General features: G+C 36.4%; 1 protein-coding gene across 1 annotated transcript; it reads right to left on the bottom strand.

Moving 5' to 3' along the window:
• Positions 1–1,210: 1,210 nt before the first annotated feature.
• On the bottom strand, positions 1,211–15,154 carry LOC104089630 (protein CHROMATIN REMODELING 25). Its single transcript, XM_070196842.1, has 21 exons — positions 14,769–15,154; positions 13,626–14,006; positions 13,078–13,164; positions 12,735–12,975; positions 12,539–12,664; positions 12,391–12,447; positions 12,220–12,306; positions 11,867–11,962; positions 8,638–8,688; positions 7,971–8,045; positions 7,777–7,863; positions 6,631–6,722; positions 6,417–6,549; positions 5,456–5,575; positions 5,257–5,370; positions 5,083–5,166; positions 4,927–5,001; positions 4,799–4,857; positions 3,911–4,085; positions 3,738–3,836; positions 1,211–2,011 (listed from the first exon to the last, which is right to left on the bottom strand). Exons 1-21 carry the CDS (start codon positions 14,960–14,962, stop codon positions 1,568–1,570), a joined length of 2,877 nt encoding a protein of 958 aa, XP_070052943.1. The 5' UTR covers positions 14,963–15,154; the 3' UTR covers positions 1,211–1,567.
• Between the last annotated feature and the right edge of the window lie 3,394 nt (positions 15,155–18,548).

Genomic DNA, 18,548 nt, shown 5'->3' with positions numbered 1-18,548 from the left:
CGAATGAACAAATACAATTCACAAACCTCAACAAGAAGTGGTGAAATCAATTACTACTGAGAGCATATCAAAAAGTCTCTTTCCGACATCCCACAACGGGAGATAACAAGAAATATCTGCAGAAGATAAGAATTGACTAATGTCAATCCTTATAGGCAATGTTCCCTGAATTGAGGCCAGAAGAATGGGCCAACCCATCAAAATGGACAAATGCAATTAAACGCAAAAATTGCACCTACGCCCTATTTGGTCGTCCTCATTTAATATGCACCCACTTTTTAATATTTTTTTTAACTTGTATCCACTTTTTAAACAACTTCAGGCCTTTTTCTCCTCTTTTTTCTTCTTTTTCTCCTTCTTCGGGTGACAGTGATTTTATATGGTATTTGTGAATATATTTTAAGGTAATTTATGATATTTTACAGTGGTGAGCTGTTGTTGCGCTTTATTTTTTACTATTGCTTAGGGTTTCTTCTTCTTAATTGCAAACTGGGTTTGTTAGATTTATTGTTATTTTGACAAATTGATGATTGGGGTTTGTTCTTGATGATATTTGGATGTTATATTTCAAATTTGAGCTCATTTAGAATAGATTTAGGTACTAAATCGTATATTGGATTGTTAAAATTCGAAGAACAAATTTCTGTACGTTGGTTGCACTTCAGACCTTTTGGCCTTAAGTGTATCAAAGTGCAAATTTTCACTTCAGACTTATTGACCTTAAGTGCAGGAAAATGTTTGTTTCACTTCAGACCTTTTGGCTTTAAGTGCATCTGAAGTGCAATTTTTCACTTTAGACTTATTGGCCTTGAGTGCATGAAGTCATTGATTACACTACAGGCCTATTTGGCTTTAAGAGTATCTAAAGTGTAATTTTTCACTTCAGACTTATTGGCAAGTGTAGGAAAACGTTTGTTGCAATTCAAACCTTTTAGCCTTAAGTGCATCTGAAGTGCAATTTTTCACTTCAGACTTATTGGTCTTAAGTATATGAAACCATTGGTTGCAATTCAGACCTATTTGGCCTTAAATGCATCTGAACTGCAATTTTTTCACTTCAGACTAATTTATTTTTAACTTCAGACCCGATAAGTCTGAAGTTGATCATAAAGTGAATAGGCTTGCAAATGTTTTTGCAAAATGGGTATAGATTCAATTTTGACCCCAAAACCGGGTATAGATGCAAAAGCCCCCAATTAAAAACCAAATAGAAGTTCAACTTTGGTTTGTCCATTGTATATATGAAGATAAAACCTGCGTATCAAGAAGTCTCCTTCCAGCATGCCACAATGGGAGAAAATAAGAAATATCTGCAAAACATAAGAATCAACTAATGTGATTGTTCCCTAATTGAAGCCAGAAGAATGGTACATACCATCAAATGTTTTGCCATGCCTTCAGTGTAAATATTTCACCAATCAAATGCCTCCACAAGAAGCTACTTGGGTTCATTACTGAGAACCCGGTATAATTGAAACATAGGACTGGTTTGATAGCTCCGGAAATTGTTAAATTGTAGCCAGGTAACGTGAAACATTTGAAGGAAACAATGCAAAGGAACAAAAATCTAGGCAAAATCATCATCATTTATGTAATCAGGAGATAATCTCTTTCTGGGCAAATGATTCTCGGAAAAGAGTTTGTTCTTCAAGTTTATTTTAGTATCCTCTAAAGGTCTATATAGCTTGCTTCTTGGCTTTTGCAAAGGTTTGAAAAATGCAGGTAATGTACTCAGAGAAATTTCATTAGGAGTTGATGTTGATGTTGACAGCGCTTGAGCTTGCGATATCAAATTCAGTTTCTGAATTGAATTTTCCTTCTCGCTGGATTGCTTGCTTGATGACAATGTTGGTAATGATGGTGCTCGTCGTGGAGATGAAAAATTGGACTTTTTCAAAAGCTTTTCTTTGAAATGAGACAACTCTCTATTTTCCACCTCCTGTTTTGGTTTTAGTGTTGATTCAACAGGCACAAGCTTCCCATCCACTTGGCAAGAGAAAACAAAAGAAACCTGCAAATATTACAAAATGAGTATTCCAATTTCAGATAATAGAACAGTAAATAAGACCCTGAGGGACATGAAGGGTTAACTTTGTCTCCTTTTTTGGCTTCATTATGTAACATTAGTAAGTATCCTACAACGAACTTTCACATTGTTCTTAGCTTAAAACTTTGGAGTACGGAAAAGCAGGCCCCAAAAGTTTCTACTCAGTACAAGCTACAGGATCTCCTAGACATGCAATTCACAAAATTTTGTAGTAGTAGAATTCCTAGAAACGTGTAGTTCATGTTGTAAATTGGACCGTAATAACTGTATCAGTAGTGCAAGACCATATGATATAATGAGTTTTGCGAGACATTTAAAATTATTTGAAGCTAAAACTATACTTTAAACCATAAATTAATCAGAAATATATATTTTAATACACACACAGAGACTAGAATTTATTGAAATATTGTACATATGTAAGTAGTCCCCTCCAAGATGTTCCAACAGGTTTATCAAATAAGCCCACCAGAATTCAACAGAAGGAAATAATATTTGATATAGGGTTCTGCAGAGAGACTAGAATTTAAAATGTTACTTTTAATCCTAAACCCTGTACATCGACTTAATTTTGGTTCCAAAGTTTAAGCAACTTGCAAAATTTTCAAGCGGTACTTTTACAGTTTTGTTTGGTATTCATCCATAAACCAATACTAAATCTGCCCATACTCCATTGGTCATAATAATCTATCTCAACATTTATTGGAGTATGCCACGTGAGTAGATTTTTGAAGATCTTTTAGTACATTAAATAGAACACAAAAGTTTGACTCTCTATTCATTCCTTTTTTATTTCATTTACTTTATTGTTGCCAAGAACTTATTAAAGGTAAGTTCTACAAAGTGGTGGTTAGACCGTTTATGTTGTATGGGGCACAGTGTTGGCCAGTCAAGAACTCCCATGTCCAGAAGTTAAAAGTTGCTGAAATGAGGATGTTGAGATGGATGTGCGGGCACACCAAGTTACATAAGATTAGGAATGAAGTCATTCAGGATAAGGTGGGAGTTGCTCCTGTGGAGGATAAGATGCGGGAGGCGAGGCTGAGGTGGTTCGGGCATGTTAACAGGAGAAGTATAGATGCCCCAGTTAGGAGCTGTGAGAGGTTGGCCTTGGTGGGTATGAGGAGGGGTAGAGGTAAGCCAAAGAAGTATTGGGAAAAGGTGATTAGGCAGTACACGACGCAGTTGGAGCTTACTGAGGACATGACCCCTTGATAGGAGGGTGTGGAGATCGAGGATTAAAATAGAAGATTAGTAGTTAGTCAAGCGTGTCTCTTCTTCTTTCTTAGTCCAGTAGCATTAGTGTTTGTATGGTTTCGTTTTATTCTTAGATTGATATTGCTACTCATTGTTTGATTACTATCTTTGCGTCAACGTTCTTGATATTTTGTGTTCGTTTTATTCTCAGATTGCTATTACTAACTATTGTTTGATTGCTTTCTTTGCCTCAGTTTTCTTATTATCTTGAGTTGTTCCTACTTGTCGTTGTGCTCCTTCTCTTCTTTTCTTCAGCCGAGGGTCTATTGGAAACAAGCCTCTCTGCCTTTCCACGGTAGAGGTAAGGCTGCGTACATCCCACCCTCCCCAAACCCCACTTGTGGGAATACACTGGGGTTTGTTGTTATAGGGCGTGGGAGGAGAGGAGGTTGTGTTCTGAGCTCAATGTAATAGCAATTTGACCTCTGCTTACCTCGTCTCCTGCTGCAGACTGGAAAATTACATCTGGCACGGATTTTGGGGAAAAATGATGACCCCAACTGGCTAAGTCCTCTTCCTTTGGAGCTCCAATCTGGAAAAGGATGTTTGTTAGCATGAAAACCAAATTACAGAACTGAAACTTGGGCTACAGAAATATAAACCAACCTGTTTCTCCGAGCTTCGTAATGCATGAAGACAACCAGCTACACCTGCAAATCCCCCAATATCCTCTTGGTCGGGCTGAAGACCCTGAGTGTTGAAATCAGCTATTGGGTTGTCATCTGGCATCACTGCATCTGGTTGGCAGCGGTTGCAGCTCATTTTTTCATGAATCTCAGACCTGTATTGACACTTGCAGTTGAAATAAATATGAAAGACAATATGCATTTTGGTTATACGAGATATGAAGTTATAGAAGAGCGTGAAGATGAGATTACACTCGGTCATAATAAAATGTCTGAACCTACTTAAATAATCATCGCTCCAACATGAAGGAACATGAGAACTACACAATGTTGAGCTGCCATAAGTAATTTCTTCTATAAAGTTAACCCCACCGATATAGCAGACAATCTTTCTTCTTATCCAAAGGAAACAGATCAGAGAAAAAGTAGAATTCTTAACCATACTTCAATGTGTTCAGATGTTTTTTCCTCATTTGAAGATGCAGAACAGGAAATCGGGTGATAGTGTGTAATTCTCAGAGACAGATCCTGCATATAAGCAGTAGTTGCACATACCGCCGCAAACTCAAACTAAATGTATGTATACAGAATATTTGGAAAATAATTATGATGTGTATACATACACACACACACACACACGTGCGAAGAGTTGTACCCACTGCCTTTAAATCCTCGATCTACCTTTGAATCCCATTACATACGCCTTTTGGTATGTCTCAGATGCTAAAGCAGAAGAGGGAGGGGGTTGGAGTCCTCTTCACTTCCACGCTATGGAATGCCCAACTTCACCGTAATAACTGATAAAAAATACTTGAGCCGTGTAGGTATTGGAGACTTCTAATGCACTAGCTAATGCAAAGGAACATACCTCACACTATCATGAAATGTGAACAGGTCCCGCAGGTCTTCTGCCGAGAGAAAGTTTCCCTGCAATCACGTATTGGTACCACATTTCAGCAGAACAGTAAGAAAAGATAAGAGACTCCAAAACAGTACCTGGATATCAGAATCTATTTGTTCCTGCTGAATAACTTTCTGAAGACCCTCCTTTGACATCTGACGTTGGTAGACCTGCAAATAAATATAATGCTTCTTCAATGGAGAAGGAGAGCAAATAGGAACTTGTTAAGCAAATGCTTCTAACAATCAAACCTTTTCTTCAATAGTTCCAGTACTCAAAAACCTATAGATGTAGACCCTCTTCTTTTGTCCATCTCTCCAGATTCTTGCAGCAGCCTGTGGAAGAGTTGGAAAATCTGGAAATTATGTACCTGATGTGCAATATATTCTGGCATCATTTGGTAATTCTCAGGAAAAAGCTTTCACCTGTTTGTCATTGGCTGGATTCCAATCAGGATCAAACAAAACCAGACGGTTCCCACCGATCAAATTAAGACCACAACCTCCAGCCTTGCTGCTCAACAGAAATGCAAACTCATCCTAAAATATGCACTAAATAAGTCTTGCTAATGCCAAATCTGTGAAAGCATAAAAAAAATTAAAGTGTAACAACATCCCCGTGTACCTTTGTTGGATCATTGAAACGATTAACTAGCTTCTGTCTTTTACTAATTGATGTAGTTCCATCAAGTCTTAAGAAGGGATATCTCCTTTCACGGCATAATTGAGAGAAAAGGTCCAGCGTCTGATTATTCACAACGTACACAGTTAGGACAGACGCAAAAGAAAGAAGAGAAAAGTAAAGTGAGATTTCAGTTACTGACTTATACATTAGAAAAGTTGATTATAGGTAAACAAATAAATAATGATATATAGCAGTGTTCGAATCTTGAAAGCAGGCTGTTAACCTTTGCTATCTTATGAAACAGATGTTATAGTCATCAAAATAGTCTGATTGTCTGACTGATGCTAAAGTTTTACCAGCAGAAATTAAACCGAGTAACTAAAGGAGCTAGAGACTAGATAGATAATACAGCCACTTGATCCGATTACAATTATGGAAATCAGATTAGTAATACCGAGAAAAACATTCGGTATTTAGGAGATGAAGATCATTGTGGCATGTACCTCACTTTTAGAAAACATATGAGTACTCGACCAAGAGTTAGAAAGGGAAGAACAAAGTTAGCAAATCTGCAAAAGGAAGTGCAATTCCTAGGATTGACTAAATATGGAAATTATACCAGACTGAGGTAATGACAACAAAAGCACCGTCAATAACTATCTTCCCTTTCTTTTCTAACATTATCCTGACAGAGCCCATCAAAAAATACAAATGCTTTTAGACAGTATAAAAAATGACTTGGTGATCTTAACAGGCCCATTAATTAATGAAAACACTAGTGGCGAGTACATTAAGCCACCCAAAAGCCCTCCCAGAACATTAATTCATAATTGTGATCAGAAGCTGAAATTAAAGCCAGAGCAAACTAAACATTCATTCAAATCGAAGAAAACTAACACATGTAACAGAAAAACTTGTATTTCACACGTCTGATTCTGTTAATAGAGTTGCTCCTCGATACCTGTGTGTAGTTGGAAACCAAAACAATCCTATCATCAGTTTTCTGACGAAGTTGAGCCAGTAGCCGGGCTACGACATGCATTTTCCCTGACAGTTCAACCCACAACCCAGATCCGCCAGTCCATGAGCCACACCTAGCAGATTATTTGTAAGATTCCTTTATTTGGGAAAAAAGCTGAAGATCGACAGAGAGACAGTGGGCTAAAACAGCTTACCTTCCAGAAAACATTTCTGGAGGGAAAAAGCGGATGCAGTCCTCAAATCCTGATGTCCCTGGACTTCCACTTCGTATTGTGTCGTATATCAGCTTCAAATATTTGACATTAGTAAGCAACTGTTTTGTTACTTGCAAAACTGACTAAACTCAAAAGGATAATATCATGGTTTGGACTTTGTTGGAGTAGGAACTTTTGGCATTTTAATGTGGTATGAAAGTAATAAGGAAAAGCAGTAACAAGTTAACACAAGGGGGACAGGACCCCAGGGCTTAGGTCCCGTGTTAAAGAACCAACACGTGATGTGGGTGTTAGGTGCACGTTACAGGTTCAAACCCTGCGGTAGACAAAGTGTGGTGTTTAAGTTGGAAGGAGGGTCAATTGGCAAACCCATACTCCCCGGAGTTTCTAACCTGTGCGCTGCTGGAGTCAGGCAAGAAACCCACAGGAAATTTCTTCGATATCAAAAAGAAAAGGTCAACAAGAAGAATTATCCTAAAGTTTTGCTCTCCCAAATTTAAATTCTCAGGAATATTCATTTATAGAAGTTACTACAGGCACTGACCATCAACTTAACAAATTCAAAAGGGATAATATCATGGTTTTCGCTATGTTGGATTAGAAATTTCTTACCTCCTATTTGGGATTACATTCTGCTATGAAAGTAATAAGGATTTGAGAAAAAGAAGTAACAAGGTAAAGCAAGGACAATTCAAGAGGTTTATCTTTCCATAATTTTCAATTATAAAGAATTAGTCCTCTATGGAAGTGCCTATAAGTTACCACCATTAACTTCACCACTATCTTGCAATGGAAGTGCAAAATATTCTAACACCTACTTTTGTCATAAAGCATTAGTTTCAGGTACATGTTCAAGGTATCAACATGAAGCAATAGTTTCAGGTACATTTCGAGGCATCAACATTAAAGCAATGGTTTCAGGTACATTTTATAAGTATCAGTTGCTCTTCTTTAATCTGTTTGTCTTCCTCTAATAGTGTACACACACAAAAAAAATGGAAAACCTTGTAGCGTTGCTGGTATCTTAAAAGAAGACCCAATGCCAGTATACTTTTTTTAGACAATAAGCAGTATAGTTGTTACAAATGAATAGACTTGAGAAACTATGAGCCAATGATAGCTCACCTTCGGATGATTGCAAAGCTTCTTCAGAGCTGTTATATAAGCTAAGATTTTTGATTGCTTTGCTTCTTCAGTGATAGCTCGTTTCACCTGTACTTGGTAGTGGTAGAACAAAAACAAACTAAATTATCCTAGAGAAGAGCTAAATGATATAAATACTCCACATGAGAAAAAGCTACAACAAATAAGAATTGTACATTTTTCGAATGTATAAAATGATTGTATAGATCTGATTGGAGAGGTGTCAACTTGCAACAAACAACTTCGATTATCTGCAGAGTAAAAGAGTGATTTCACTTAGAACCTTCAGAAGATCAAAATACTACCAACATATAATTACTATCTAGATAAATGAGAAGACATTCTTTTTTCTGAACAGTATAAATGAGTAAAGATTTTTTGAGGTAAAACTTTTGATTTCTTTTTTACTTGCATTGCTTTAACACCTAAATGACATTCTTTTCATTTAGTTTTTTTTCTTTTTTGTAGTATTGAGTTAACTGTTCTGCTGCACCATCGTAAGGAAGAGAACACAGTCAAAAGCCGTATTAAACTCCAAAAAGTCACTTAATAATTCGAGTATAATAAAGTTATTACTACTCTACTTGGTCCGAATTTTGTTAGTCAAACATACAGGAGACGAAAGGAGTTTGCCCTAGATGCCAAAATCACAACTTGGCAGTTTATCATGTAATTAGTACCTCAAACAACAGTCTACACAAAATAACAGATCCTATAGAGTAGCAAAAAGTGCAGTAGATAAAGTCATTGTGCTTCTTCTAATGTCGAATCTTCTTAGCACATTCAACACTTCTTCATAATACACTCTGTTACATTATCTAATGAGTTAAAGATAAGGCATACCTTTGGTGGTAGGTGGTTTGACAATAACGCATTTGTCCTCCTCAAAATAAACTGACATTAGGAACAAAAAAGGCTGTTAGTAATATGCAGGAAAACACTTCAAATCATCACATGCGAGGGAAAATACTTCAAATGAGAACACTTCAACGCACTTCAGAATACTAGAAGGCTTCAGAATGAACTCACAAGTCAACAACGGACTAAGGTGGGGCAACTCCAGTAAAGGTTCATATTCAGTGAAGGTAGGGTACAACAAATTGTGTGCACCTAATGAAGTGATTGAACATTGGCCCTGGAAGCTGATATGGAAGTCAAAACTCCCTACAAGAGTCATGTGCTTTACATGGACAGCCCTCAAAGATGCTATCCGATCCAAGACAATCCATGTAGAAGGAACTTTGTTAGCACCCTTTTAGTCTACCAAACATTTACACATGGAAAGTTTCAGAAGATCAGGAAGTAGATGAGTTCAGCAACTTCAGGCATCTGTTTATATTCATATATGTCCTATAGCAGTAATTAGTAGGCAGCAGTTATTAGTAGTAGGCCACTTTCTCATTCCAGTTGTGTTAGGAAGTTATTTCCCAATTGTATGTGGGTGGTTAATCCATCAGTGTTTGTATTTAAAGTTATTTGAATTCAGTCAAAGGTAGGAAGAAATTATTCCAGTTTTTGGGTATTTTAACTCAAGAGATTGCGGGTTCTCTCTTAACGAACCAGCACCATAGGTCGCAAAAAGAAAATCTCTTCCCAAACTCCTAATTTACTCCATATTAAGTCTGATCTGATCTTAGGGTCGTCCCATAACTAGATCCGTAACAGGGGACTGTAACAACTTGGTATCAACGACGGGAGTTATGAGAGACCAAATCCAACAACAACTGGTACTATGAACTTGTTCCAAGAAGAACGTGCACCCAATTTAGCCGGACAGGAAGCCATAAATGCTCGCTTGGATGCAATCACAAAGGATTTAGCAAATTCGAAGGCCGATTCTGAATCAACTGAAAGTACCAGTCATAATCGAGGTTGGAAGGGTAAAGCTGAAGTGGCAGAAAGGTCAGGATCAGAAACTAGAGGAAGTTCCAGCATTCCTAGATATACAAAGTTGGATTTCCCACGTATTAGTGGCCAAGAGGACCCCTTTGGGATGGTTGACAGGTGCGAACACTTCTTTCGACACCAGCAAACTGCAGAAGAAGAAAAGGTTGGACTTGCTTCTTTTCATTTGGAGGGGAATGTACAACTCTGGTTCCTTCAACTAGAGACAAATATGCCTCAACCGTCTTGGGATGAATTCAAACGTTAATATAACCTTTGTTTTGGGCCACCAATCAGAAGTTAGAAGTTGGGAGAATTGGCCAAGTTGTGCCAGGTCGGGTCTGTGGCAGATTACGAGGAAAAGTTTGAGCAATTGATTTCGTAGGCCAATACCCTCACACAGATGCAAAAAATTGAACTTTATATCAATGGTCTTGCTGACTATATAGAAACTGAAGTGGAGTTGCATAATCCTCCAGATTTGGCTACGGTTATGAGTATGTCCCGGCTTTATGAACGCAAGGGATAACCCCTTCATTCGGAATTATCAGATGTCTGTAGATCAAAGACAGTAGATTTCTCACCTCAACAACACACCAGATTTGTAAAGAAATTGACCAGATCTAAGATGGAGGAAAGATGCCTTAAGGGACTTTGTTTTAATAGTTATGACCCATTCACCCGGGGCCATCAATGCAAGAAATTATTCTGGATTGAATCTGTAGAGGAAGAGGAGAAAGAATCTGACGCACAAGAGTCAAATCCTTGCACTGATTTGTCTACCAACAACACTTCCCACATTTCTCGCTTGAGGACAAGCGCGATTTGAAGAAGGGGAGTAATGTTAGCACCCCTTTAGTCTACCAAACATTTACACATTGAATGTTTCAGAAGATCAGGAAGTAGATGAGTTCAGCAACTTCATGCATCTGTTAGTTATGTTCATATATTTCCTGTAGCAATTATTAGTAGTAGCGGTTATCACTGGTAAGCCACTTTCTCATTCCAGTTGTGTTAGGAAGTTATTTCACAATTTTTAGGTGGGTGGTTAATCCATCAGTGTTTTTATTTAAAGTTATTTGAATTCAGTGAAAGGTAGATAGAAATTTATTCCAGTCTTGGAGTACTTTAACTCAAGAGTTGCAGGTTCTTTCTTAACGAACCAGCGCCATAGGTCGCAAAAAGAAAACATCTTCCCAAACTCCTAATTTACTCCATATTAACTATGATTTGGTCTGCATCGTCCCATAACTAGATAGCAGGGGACCGTAACAAACTTCCAGCTGGTGAATAGATGTTATATTTGCCAAGACAGCTCAGAATCAGTCAACCACCTATTTTTGCATTGTACTGCTGATCTATGGCACATGTTCCTATCAGTTTTTGGCATTAGCTGAACAATTCCATAGAATATAAAGGAAAAAGTTGAAAGTTGGAGCATTTGGAAAATTGACAGAACCATCAAGAAGATCTGGCATATGACCCCAACATGTATTTTTTGGTGTATCTGGACACAAAGAAATCACAGATGCTTTGATGATGTCATTTCAACTCCTAACTGTTCCTTCAAATCTCGGTGGATGATGAATCTTTTCAGTTGGAGCAACTTAACCCCTGTAAATGATGGTATCCCCCTTCTAGATTTCATTAGTTCTCTTACTTTGGCATACAAACCAACTTTCTGGTCTTGGTTAACTCCCTGTTCTAGATATATGAATTCTTGTAATAGGAGCTAACCAAACTTCTTTTGTACTCTTTTGCCTCTTCTTGATTCCAGTGATATAACACCTTACTTCATCAGAAAAAAAATCAGTACAATGTGAGCATTTACCAGATTTTAGGTCCCTAACATGTTGCTTTAGTCAAGAGACAGGCATCTAATTCTGCAAGGAGTGGATTTCCTAGTCAAATCCAATTTGCACTAACTTTTACTAATTAATTTCTGTCATGTCTGATTATATTTCATTTCTTGAATATTTTCGATTTCCCGAATTTAATGATTTAACCTTTTGCTTCCTAAAGGAAAACAAAAAGATTATGGACTGGTTTCAAGCCTTCTAAGTCCATAGAGTGATATTTCCATCATATATCTATCTTTTCTACACTGGATTTTTGGGTGTAGAATTGCTAAGCAGCAAATAAACTAGTCGAAATTCTGACACCGCATGCTTTTCAGTGAAAAACTTGCCTGATTAACTTTGGAACTCAGTTCAGCAGAGCGGTCAGATCCTAATTTCTTCTCTTCCTCGACAGCAGTGGGTTCCCTACCACAAATTATTGGTGCCTACAAACAGTTGGATAAAAAACACAATTAGATTAAATACTTATATACTGAAAGAAAGAGTAACAACCAATATATTTCTCCTTACCCCGAAAAATATATTTGTCCTTACCCAGAGAATAAAAGATAAGATGGAGTGTGCATTCACTGCTGATATGATAAAAAGCTTATGTTGTTCCTTAACCCCACAAAGTTGTGGGAAAAGAATAAGGACACTAGAATTCACGTTAACTTTCAGTGTATTCAAGTAGTAAGGTCACCTCGTAATAACGCCGAAAGTGTGCAGCATCGCCCAAGATACCAGGATTGGTGAAATTAACCATAGCATAAAACTCTTCTAGATCATTCTGGAAGAAAGAAAAATGCATCAAACAGCAAAACCAGATTATGTTAATAACAGATATTAAAGGAAAAGTCTGATAGGATCTCACTTGCATTGGTGTCCCTGATAGCAGAACCCGGCGCTTGCAAGCTAAAGCAGCCAACGCCTAATCACAAGTTTTTAATCAGGCTTAACAAAGATTCTAATTCATCCACAAAAGGAAATCTAGGTCATCAGAATAAGTAAACATGTCTTACTCGATTAGTCAGCGTTTGATCATTTTTCAGTCTGTGAGCCTCATCACATATGAGAAGGTCACATGATCCAGAATTACTAAATTTTGAAGAATGCATTCGAAATGTCTCGTAGGAAACAATTAAGACCTGCGAGAACATTATATGAATTGCTAACCCTTAGCCATAACTGCAAATTGGATAGGTCAGAAAAATTTACCTGTAAATTACTAAGTGAATTAATAAAACTTTCTATGCCAGACACAACATCATCTCTGGTGCTTTCACATAAAGCAACAAGCTTAACTCTTTCTCCAACCCACTTATTGATTTCGGCCTCCCAATTACTAACGAGACTGGTAGGGGTCACAACTATTGCCTTCCTGACCATTGGTTTTCCATCAAATCCCTGGCGAAGAAGAGTGTAAAGTAGAGTGATTGATTGCAGAGTCTTCCCTAAACTGCACAAAAACAATAAGAGCAGCCAATAAGCCAAAACAAAATACCTAATCCCGCTCAACTTAGAGGCACGAAGTCTGGGAGAATAATCAGAAACACTTTACCCCATATCATCAGCTAAAATGCACCCATTAATGTTGAAGGTACTAAGTGCACCCGAGACACAATCAAACATGAACTGGACCCCTTCCCTGCAAGTAAAATCAAGTATAGTCTTTAAATGACTTAGATGCTGCATGCATGCTAAAAAAAGTCAAATTTAAGAGTTTCTCGGTGCTGCTTAGGGCGTTTGAAATTCATTTAAAAGAAGACTGAATACTACAATGGTGTTAAGATTAAGTAGAAGGTTGAAGTTCAGCAAATAATATAAATGTTCTTTTTGGAGTTATGACGAGGAGCGAAAAATTTATCAACTTACTGATGCATATCATCAGCTTAATGTTGCAAATTCCATATGAATATCATGAACTAAAATGGTACAAAGTAACCTAATCAGACAATATGAGGAATCTTTTGAGGGCATCATACTAAGATACATTTAAGTCCATAGCTTCCAATTCTAACATTGCCCTTTCATTCATGCACTTAATTCAACATTGCACCATTAAATATCACATGCAAATAATCAGATACACCCTATATCATGAAGTACCTTTGATGAGGACGAAGGAACTTAACAAGCAATGGATCCACAATTATAGGTACTAAATTACAGCCTTCCTCCACAATTTCTTCAGGCTGCCACAACACCAAAGCTTCAACACCAGGTGGCAGTTCTACATTTTCTTCCACCGCATCTATCTCAGCAGCTTCTGGAGCGTGCAGCCTGTTTGTAATTGCAAGCAACACTGGCCTTGTTGACCCCCATGGCACAAACCTTTTACGAGCACAAAGACGACGGGCTAGATGCTCATTGGTACTACTGTAACCATTGGAGCTTGGAGGTTTGAATGGCTTTCGGAGATTGGCTGCTGCATCTGTCACTGAATAGACTCGTGGAAGTAGGGATTGTCTTTTCACAATAAGATTACCCCTGATTTCATCACAATCAGGATATCTTAGATCCATGTTATAAGATTCCTAAATAGTTTCCCTTCAGCATTAGTGATCTATCAGAATTCAAAAAGTATTAATTCATTTTGCACAAAAAGTGAAATGTGCATTCCAATAACTCTGCAGGAAAGACTTGGATCAGAACATTGGTACAAACTTCAAATTGTATAGAGCTGCTGTTAGAGTTCCCCCTAATTTGCCTAAAAGACAAATTTATTTAGTAATTCCTCCGTCCCAATTTATAAGATAGTGTTTGATCGAGTTTAAGAAAGACAAAGACTTTTGAAATTTTGTGGTTGGAAACAACCCATAAATACTTGTGTGGCTAAAAATCATCTAATTGCGGAAAAAATAGGAAGTTTAATGCTAAATTATTTCTAAATATAGAAACGTATCATTTTTTGGGACAGACTAAAAAGAAAATATCATCACATAAATTGGGATAGAGGGAGCACTTGGCCAAACTCAGCAGAAGGGAAATAGAAGATTCATATAACCGCCCCTAACTAGTTTGGGATTTAGGCATAGCTAATCCATATTTAACTGCTACTCTCAGAACTCTTTGCTGACATGAGCCAGTGCGATTGACAAAACAAACAGCTTCTGTCACAATAACATATGAATAACTGCGAAACCCTAGTTTAACCAAAGGTCTCCACCGTCCTCAAAGAGCAGTTTTATCCACCTACTACTTATATGCTAGGTCTTTGCAAGCAAAGAATAAATGAATAATTGACTCTACCTCACAAGAGCATCAACATTTTGCGATTTTCGATCTTCATCAGGCGAACTGGTACCCGCGTGAGATTCTACATTCTGGTCATCATCGCCGCTATTAGATTCGAAATCGATGTCATCATCGGGCTCGCAAAGGAATTCGTCGCTCGAATCATCACGTTCTGACGACGAAAGAACCTCCTCCTCCTCGGCCTCCATTACTCGTCTTTACTCTTTCAGAAGCTGATCTCTGCTTAAGGCATTTGAATCTTTCGATTTTGGCGGTAGGTCGAAGAGATTGGGAGAGAAACGTACCTAAGAAGTTTCCAGTAATTGCAAACTTGAATCCGAATTTGGGGCATTAAAATAGGGCAAAAAACATAAATAGACAAAATTTAAGAAAAATTTTCACAAACGTGCAGGTATTTTACATAATTATATTCCTAGCAGAAACCTTTAAACCCGTACCTACAATCACGCATCTAAACTGTTCATTTCCTTAAATATAAAATCAAAGGGTTTCAGTTCCCATCTAATAATAAAATTATCATTAATTATTATTTTATTGGTACTTTCTCTCTATTTCAATTATGGTAATATTTTATTTGGTGGTATAACTATATTTTATTGATAAATATGAATGCTTGTATAACTGTGCATGCTTGGATGAATAAGTGATATTTATAATATTTAGATATTATACATATTATATTATTAGTATAATACATTAATATTTATTTAATAAGTATATTATGAAGTCCAAATTAAATATTATTAGTATAAAATATTATTTTATTTGGATATACATAGTATATAATTCTTTTTCTCAATATGATAAATATATACGACGTATATTCGGAATATTAAATTTTATAATATAAAATATACCACATATTTATTGTATAGTTGTTATATATTTAGAGCACATTGCAGTTGTTTAAATATTATAAAGTATTACTATTATATATAAAGTATAAAAATGACTCATGAATGTTTCACGTTTAAAACCTTTCATTTTATTTAGTGATTAAATTTTGTGGAAAGGGGAGAAAATAGTGAAAATGAAGAGAAAATCATGGCATAAAGGATTCTTAAATTTATTATGACAAATTTATACTAAAAGAATAACATAAATCTTTAAATTTATTCTAGAAAGATGCGATGAATCTGTAACTGTTATATTCAAATATAATAGAATATAAAATTATTAAATAAAAAATATGTGGTTATACAATGTACGTTTTATAAATATTTACTGAATTTAAGTTACATTACTTCATACATGCTTATAGATCTAAATATCCAAACAATTAAAAAAAATCAAAATCCAAAAAGGTTGAATTTTTCATATTTTCATTACCATATAGATGAGAGAGAAACATTTAATAAGGAATAAGGGAATAAAATAAATTCCTGATTTAGTGGGATCTATTTATTTTCTTAACCTGCCAAAATAGTAAAAAAATCTTTCATTATTGAAACAAACCACAAGTGATGTTATTTATATAAATATTCTTAAATAAGAGACCTATCATGTAAAAATCTCTTAATTGAACTAGTATCAGAACCGGTGCAATGTGCGGCGAATATAAAATAATAAAGCCTTTTCAAGTATCATTTTTTTTTCTTTTGAAAAAAACTCTATGAAGTTAAAGGAATTGAATCATAATCATGAATAATTTTTTGATGAAACTCATGTAGACAATAAATTTGCTTTGAGAAAATAATCGAGACCGAAAAATATTGCAACAATCATAGTATTTGATTTCAAGTAATATGCGTGTTACAATCTCTATGGATCCTCTAATTCTACTTTTCCAACATAAATTCAAGGGCCTTTGAGTTTGATCTTGAATTTGAATTTAATTTATCCGTCGCGAACGCTTTGATTGTTGCCACGAATTTTATCACGAACAAGTAGCCTTGATCTTGAACGCCTTGTATTTGATTTGACTTCGTTCTTGATCTTGGATACTTGAAATTTGTGTTGAAGTGCTTGAATGCTTGAACACTTGCAGTTTGCAGAGAATTGTGGTCTTTCATCCACGAGCTCCCTTATGTCTTCTTGTTATAACTTCTGGTCTCTTTTCTAGGTTATGAAGACCCATATTTATAGTTGTGGAAGGGAAGAGTTGTGATGAGAACAAACTCTTTCCGACCAATCAGATTGAAGAGTGACAAGGCCCCATTTGATTGGTCATAACATGTCACTTGCACACGTGGCGTGATTTCATTGGCTTTTTTATTTGACTTGGCATGCCTTGTCATTTTGACACGTGGTACGATCCTATTGGCTCTTCTATTTGACTTAGCATGCCACGTCATTTGACACATGGCACCAAACTGAGCCTCTAGGAAGATGGCATATTGGACCTAATAAAGTGGGCTCATCATTTGTAGCCAAACTAAATGGATTAGCCTAATGGATTTGGACTTTTTTATTTAACCCATATGTGTTGGACTTATATAATTAATCCAATTATATTAGCCCATAATATTTATTTGGACCGAAATATATTTAATTGATATTAAATCCAAATTTTTTATGGATTTAAATTCAATAAAATTTCGATTGCCTACAAATGCCCCCTACTTCAAGACGTGGCAAAATATACATTTTGATGAATTTGGAAGACAAGGATTGAAGTAATATCGAAGCGCCATTCCTTCTCTTTTTACGTAAAACTCGAGCCAAATCATCTTACAAATAATAAATACTTGAAACACGGAAGTTCCAATCCTCAGTCACGTGAGAGTTGTGATTGTTTGCTCATGTCCCCTTTGAGTTTGGAGATTTAAAATAACTCTTATTGTTATTATTATTATTTTAGTTGAGAACTATACTTGACATGTTTAGTACAGCTCGTGTAAGGCCATAAATTAAGATTCAGCTCAATTCATAATTAATGCAATTTAATTGGCCTTAAGAAGTTTCCACGTAACTCAATTCCAAGCTATTTCAAGCTTGCTTTACCATGCTAACACTTATCCAAATCCCTTTAGGAGTTGACTAGGGATATTTGTCTTCAAAGTTTGCTACTGAATCCTTGTTGATAACAAACTCTTACTGCCGCCTTTCAACTATCCGAGTCATTTTCAAAGACTAATTATCGCAACGTCCCACATCGAAATCACTATTTGATAGCCACATTTGCTTTTCCTATATATATGGCATAATTCTCTACGCTTGTCATCATCAATTTGCTGCCTTTGCGAGCTGTTTTGAGTCCTCTTTTTCTTTTGGCTATTCTGACTTAGCTGCGTCACGGTAATTTCTCCTCATTTTACTTTGCGTTCGTTTCTTTCCCTTTTTGTAGGTAATGGAGATATCTTCATTAGCAAATTCTCTCTCTCTCTCTGAGAGAGATGGATAAATCTACAACAACTTATAGAAGGATCAATCCATAACAGCATATAGAAGGATCAACTCCATAACAGCATACAAAAGGATCCAATCCATAACCGCATATAAAAGTATCAAAAGGAGTATCAAATTTGCAACAACATATAGAAGGACCAATTCCTGGTAACCTATGAAAGGACAAGATCCTCAATAGCATATAGAAGGATCAAATCCGTGACGAGACCAGCTCAAGGTGCAAAGGGACTTAAATGCCCATCTTAAGACTGGAAAATTATAGTTCATTTTAAGGTCAAACGCGCAAAGAGGCCAACTTAAGGTGCAAAGGGACTTAAACGTCCACCTTAAGATTGAAAATCATAGTTCCTTTTAAGGACAAATACGCGAAGAGGCCAACTTAAGGTGCTAATGGACTAACATGTCCACCTTAAGATTGAAAAATTA

Source organism: Nicotiana tomentosiformis, chromosome 3 (assembly GCF_000390325.3).
Source record: "Nicotiana tomentosiformis chromosome 3, ASM39032v3, whole genome shotgun sequence".
In the NCBI taxonomy this organism is placed as follows: domain Eukaryota; kingdom Viridiplantae; phylum Streptophyta; class Magnoliopsida; order Solanales; family Solanaceae; genus Nicotiana; species Nicotiana tomentosiformis.
This window is presented reverse-complemented; position numbering and strand designations above follow the sequence as displayed.

Bases quoted from the DNA above. Each gene is read 5' to 3' on its own strand.
- LOC104089630 (XM_070196842.1), bottom strand. From the start codon at position 14,962: ATGGAGGCCGAGGAGGAGGAGGTTCTTTCGTCGTCAGAACGTGATGAT. The intron at 5,576-6,416 runs GTATCGAGGAGC...GTGAATAATCAG, and splicing joins TGGTTTCCAACTACACACAG to ACGCTGGACCTTTTCTCTCA. The intron at 4,858-4,926 runs GTACTGTTTTGG...ACGTGATTGCAG, and splicing joins AAATAGATTCTGATATCCAG to GGAAACTTTCTCTCGGCAGA.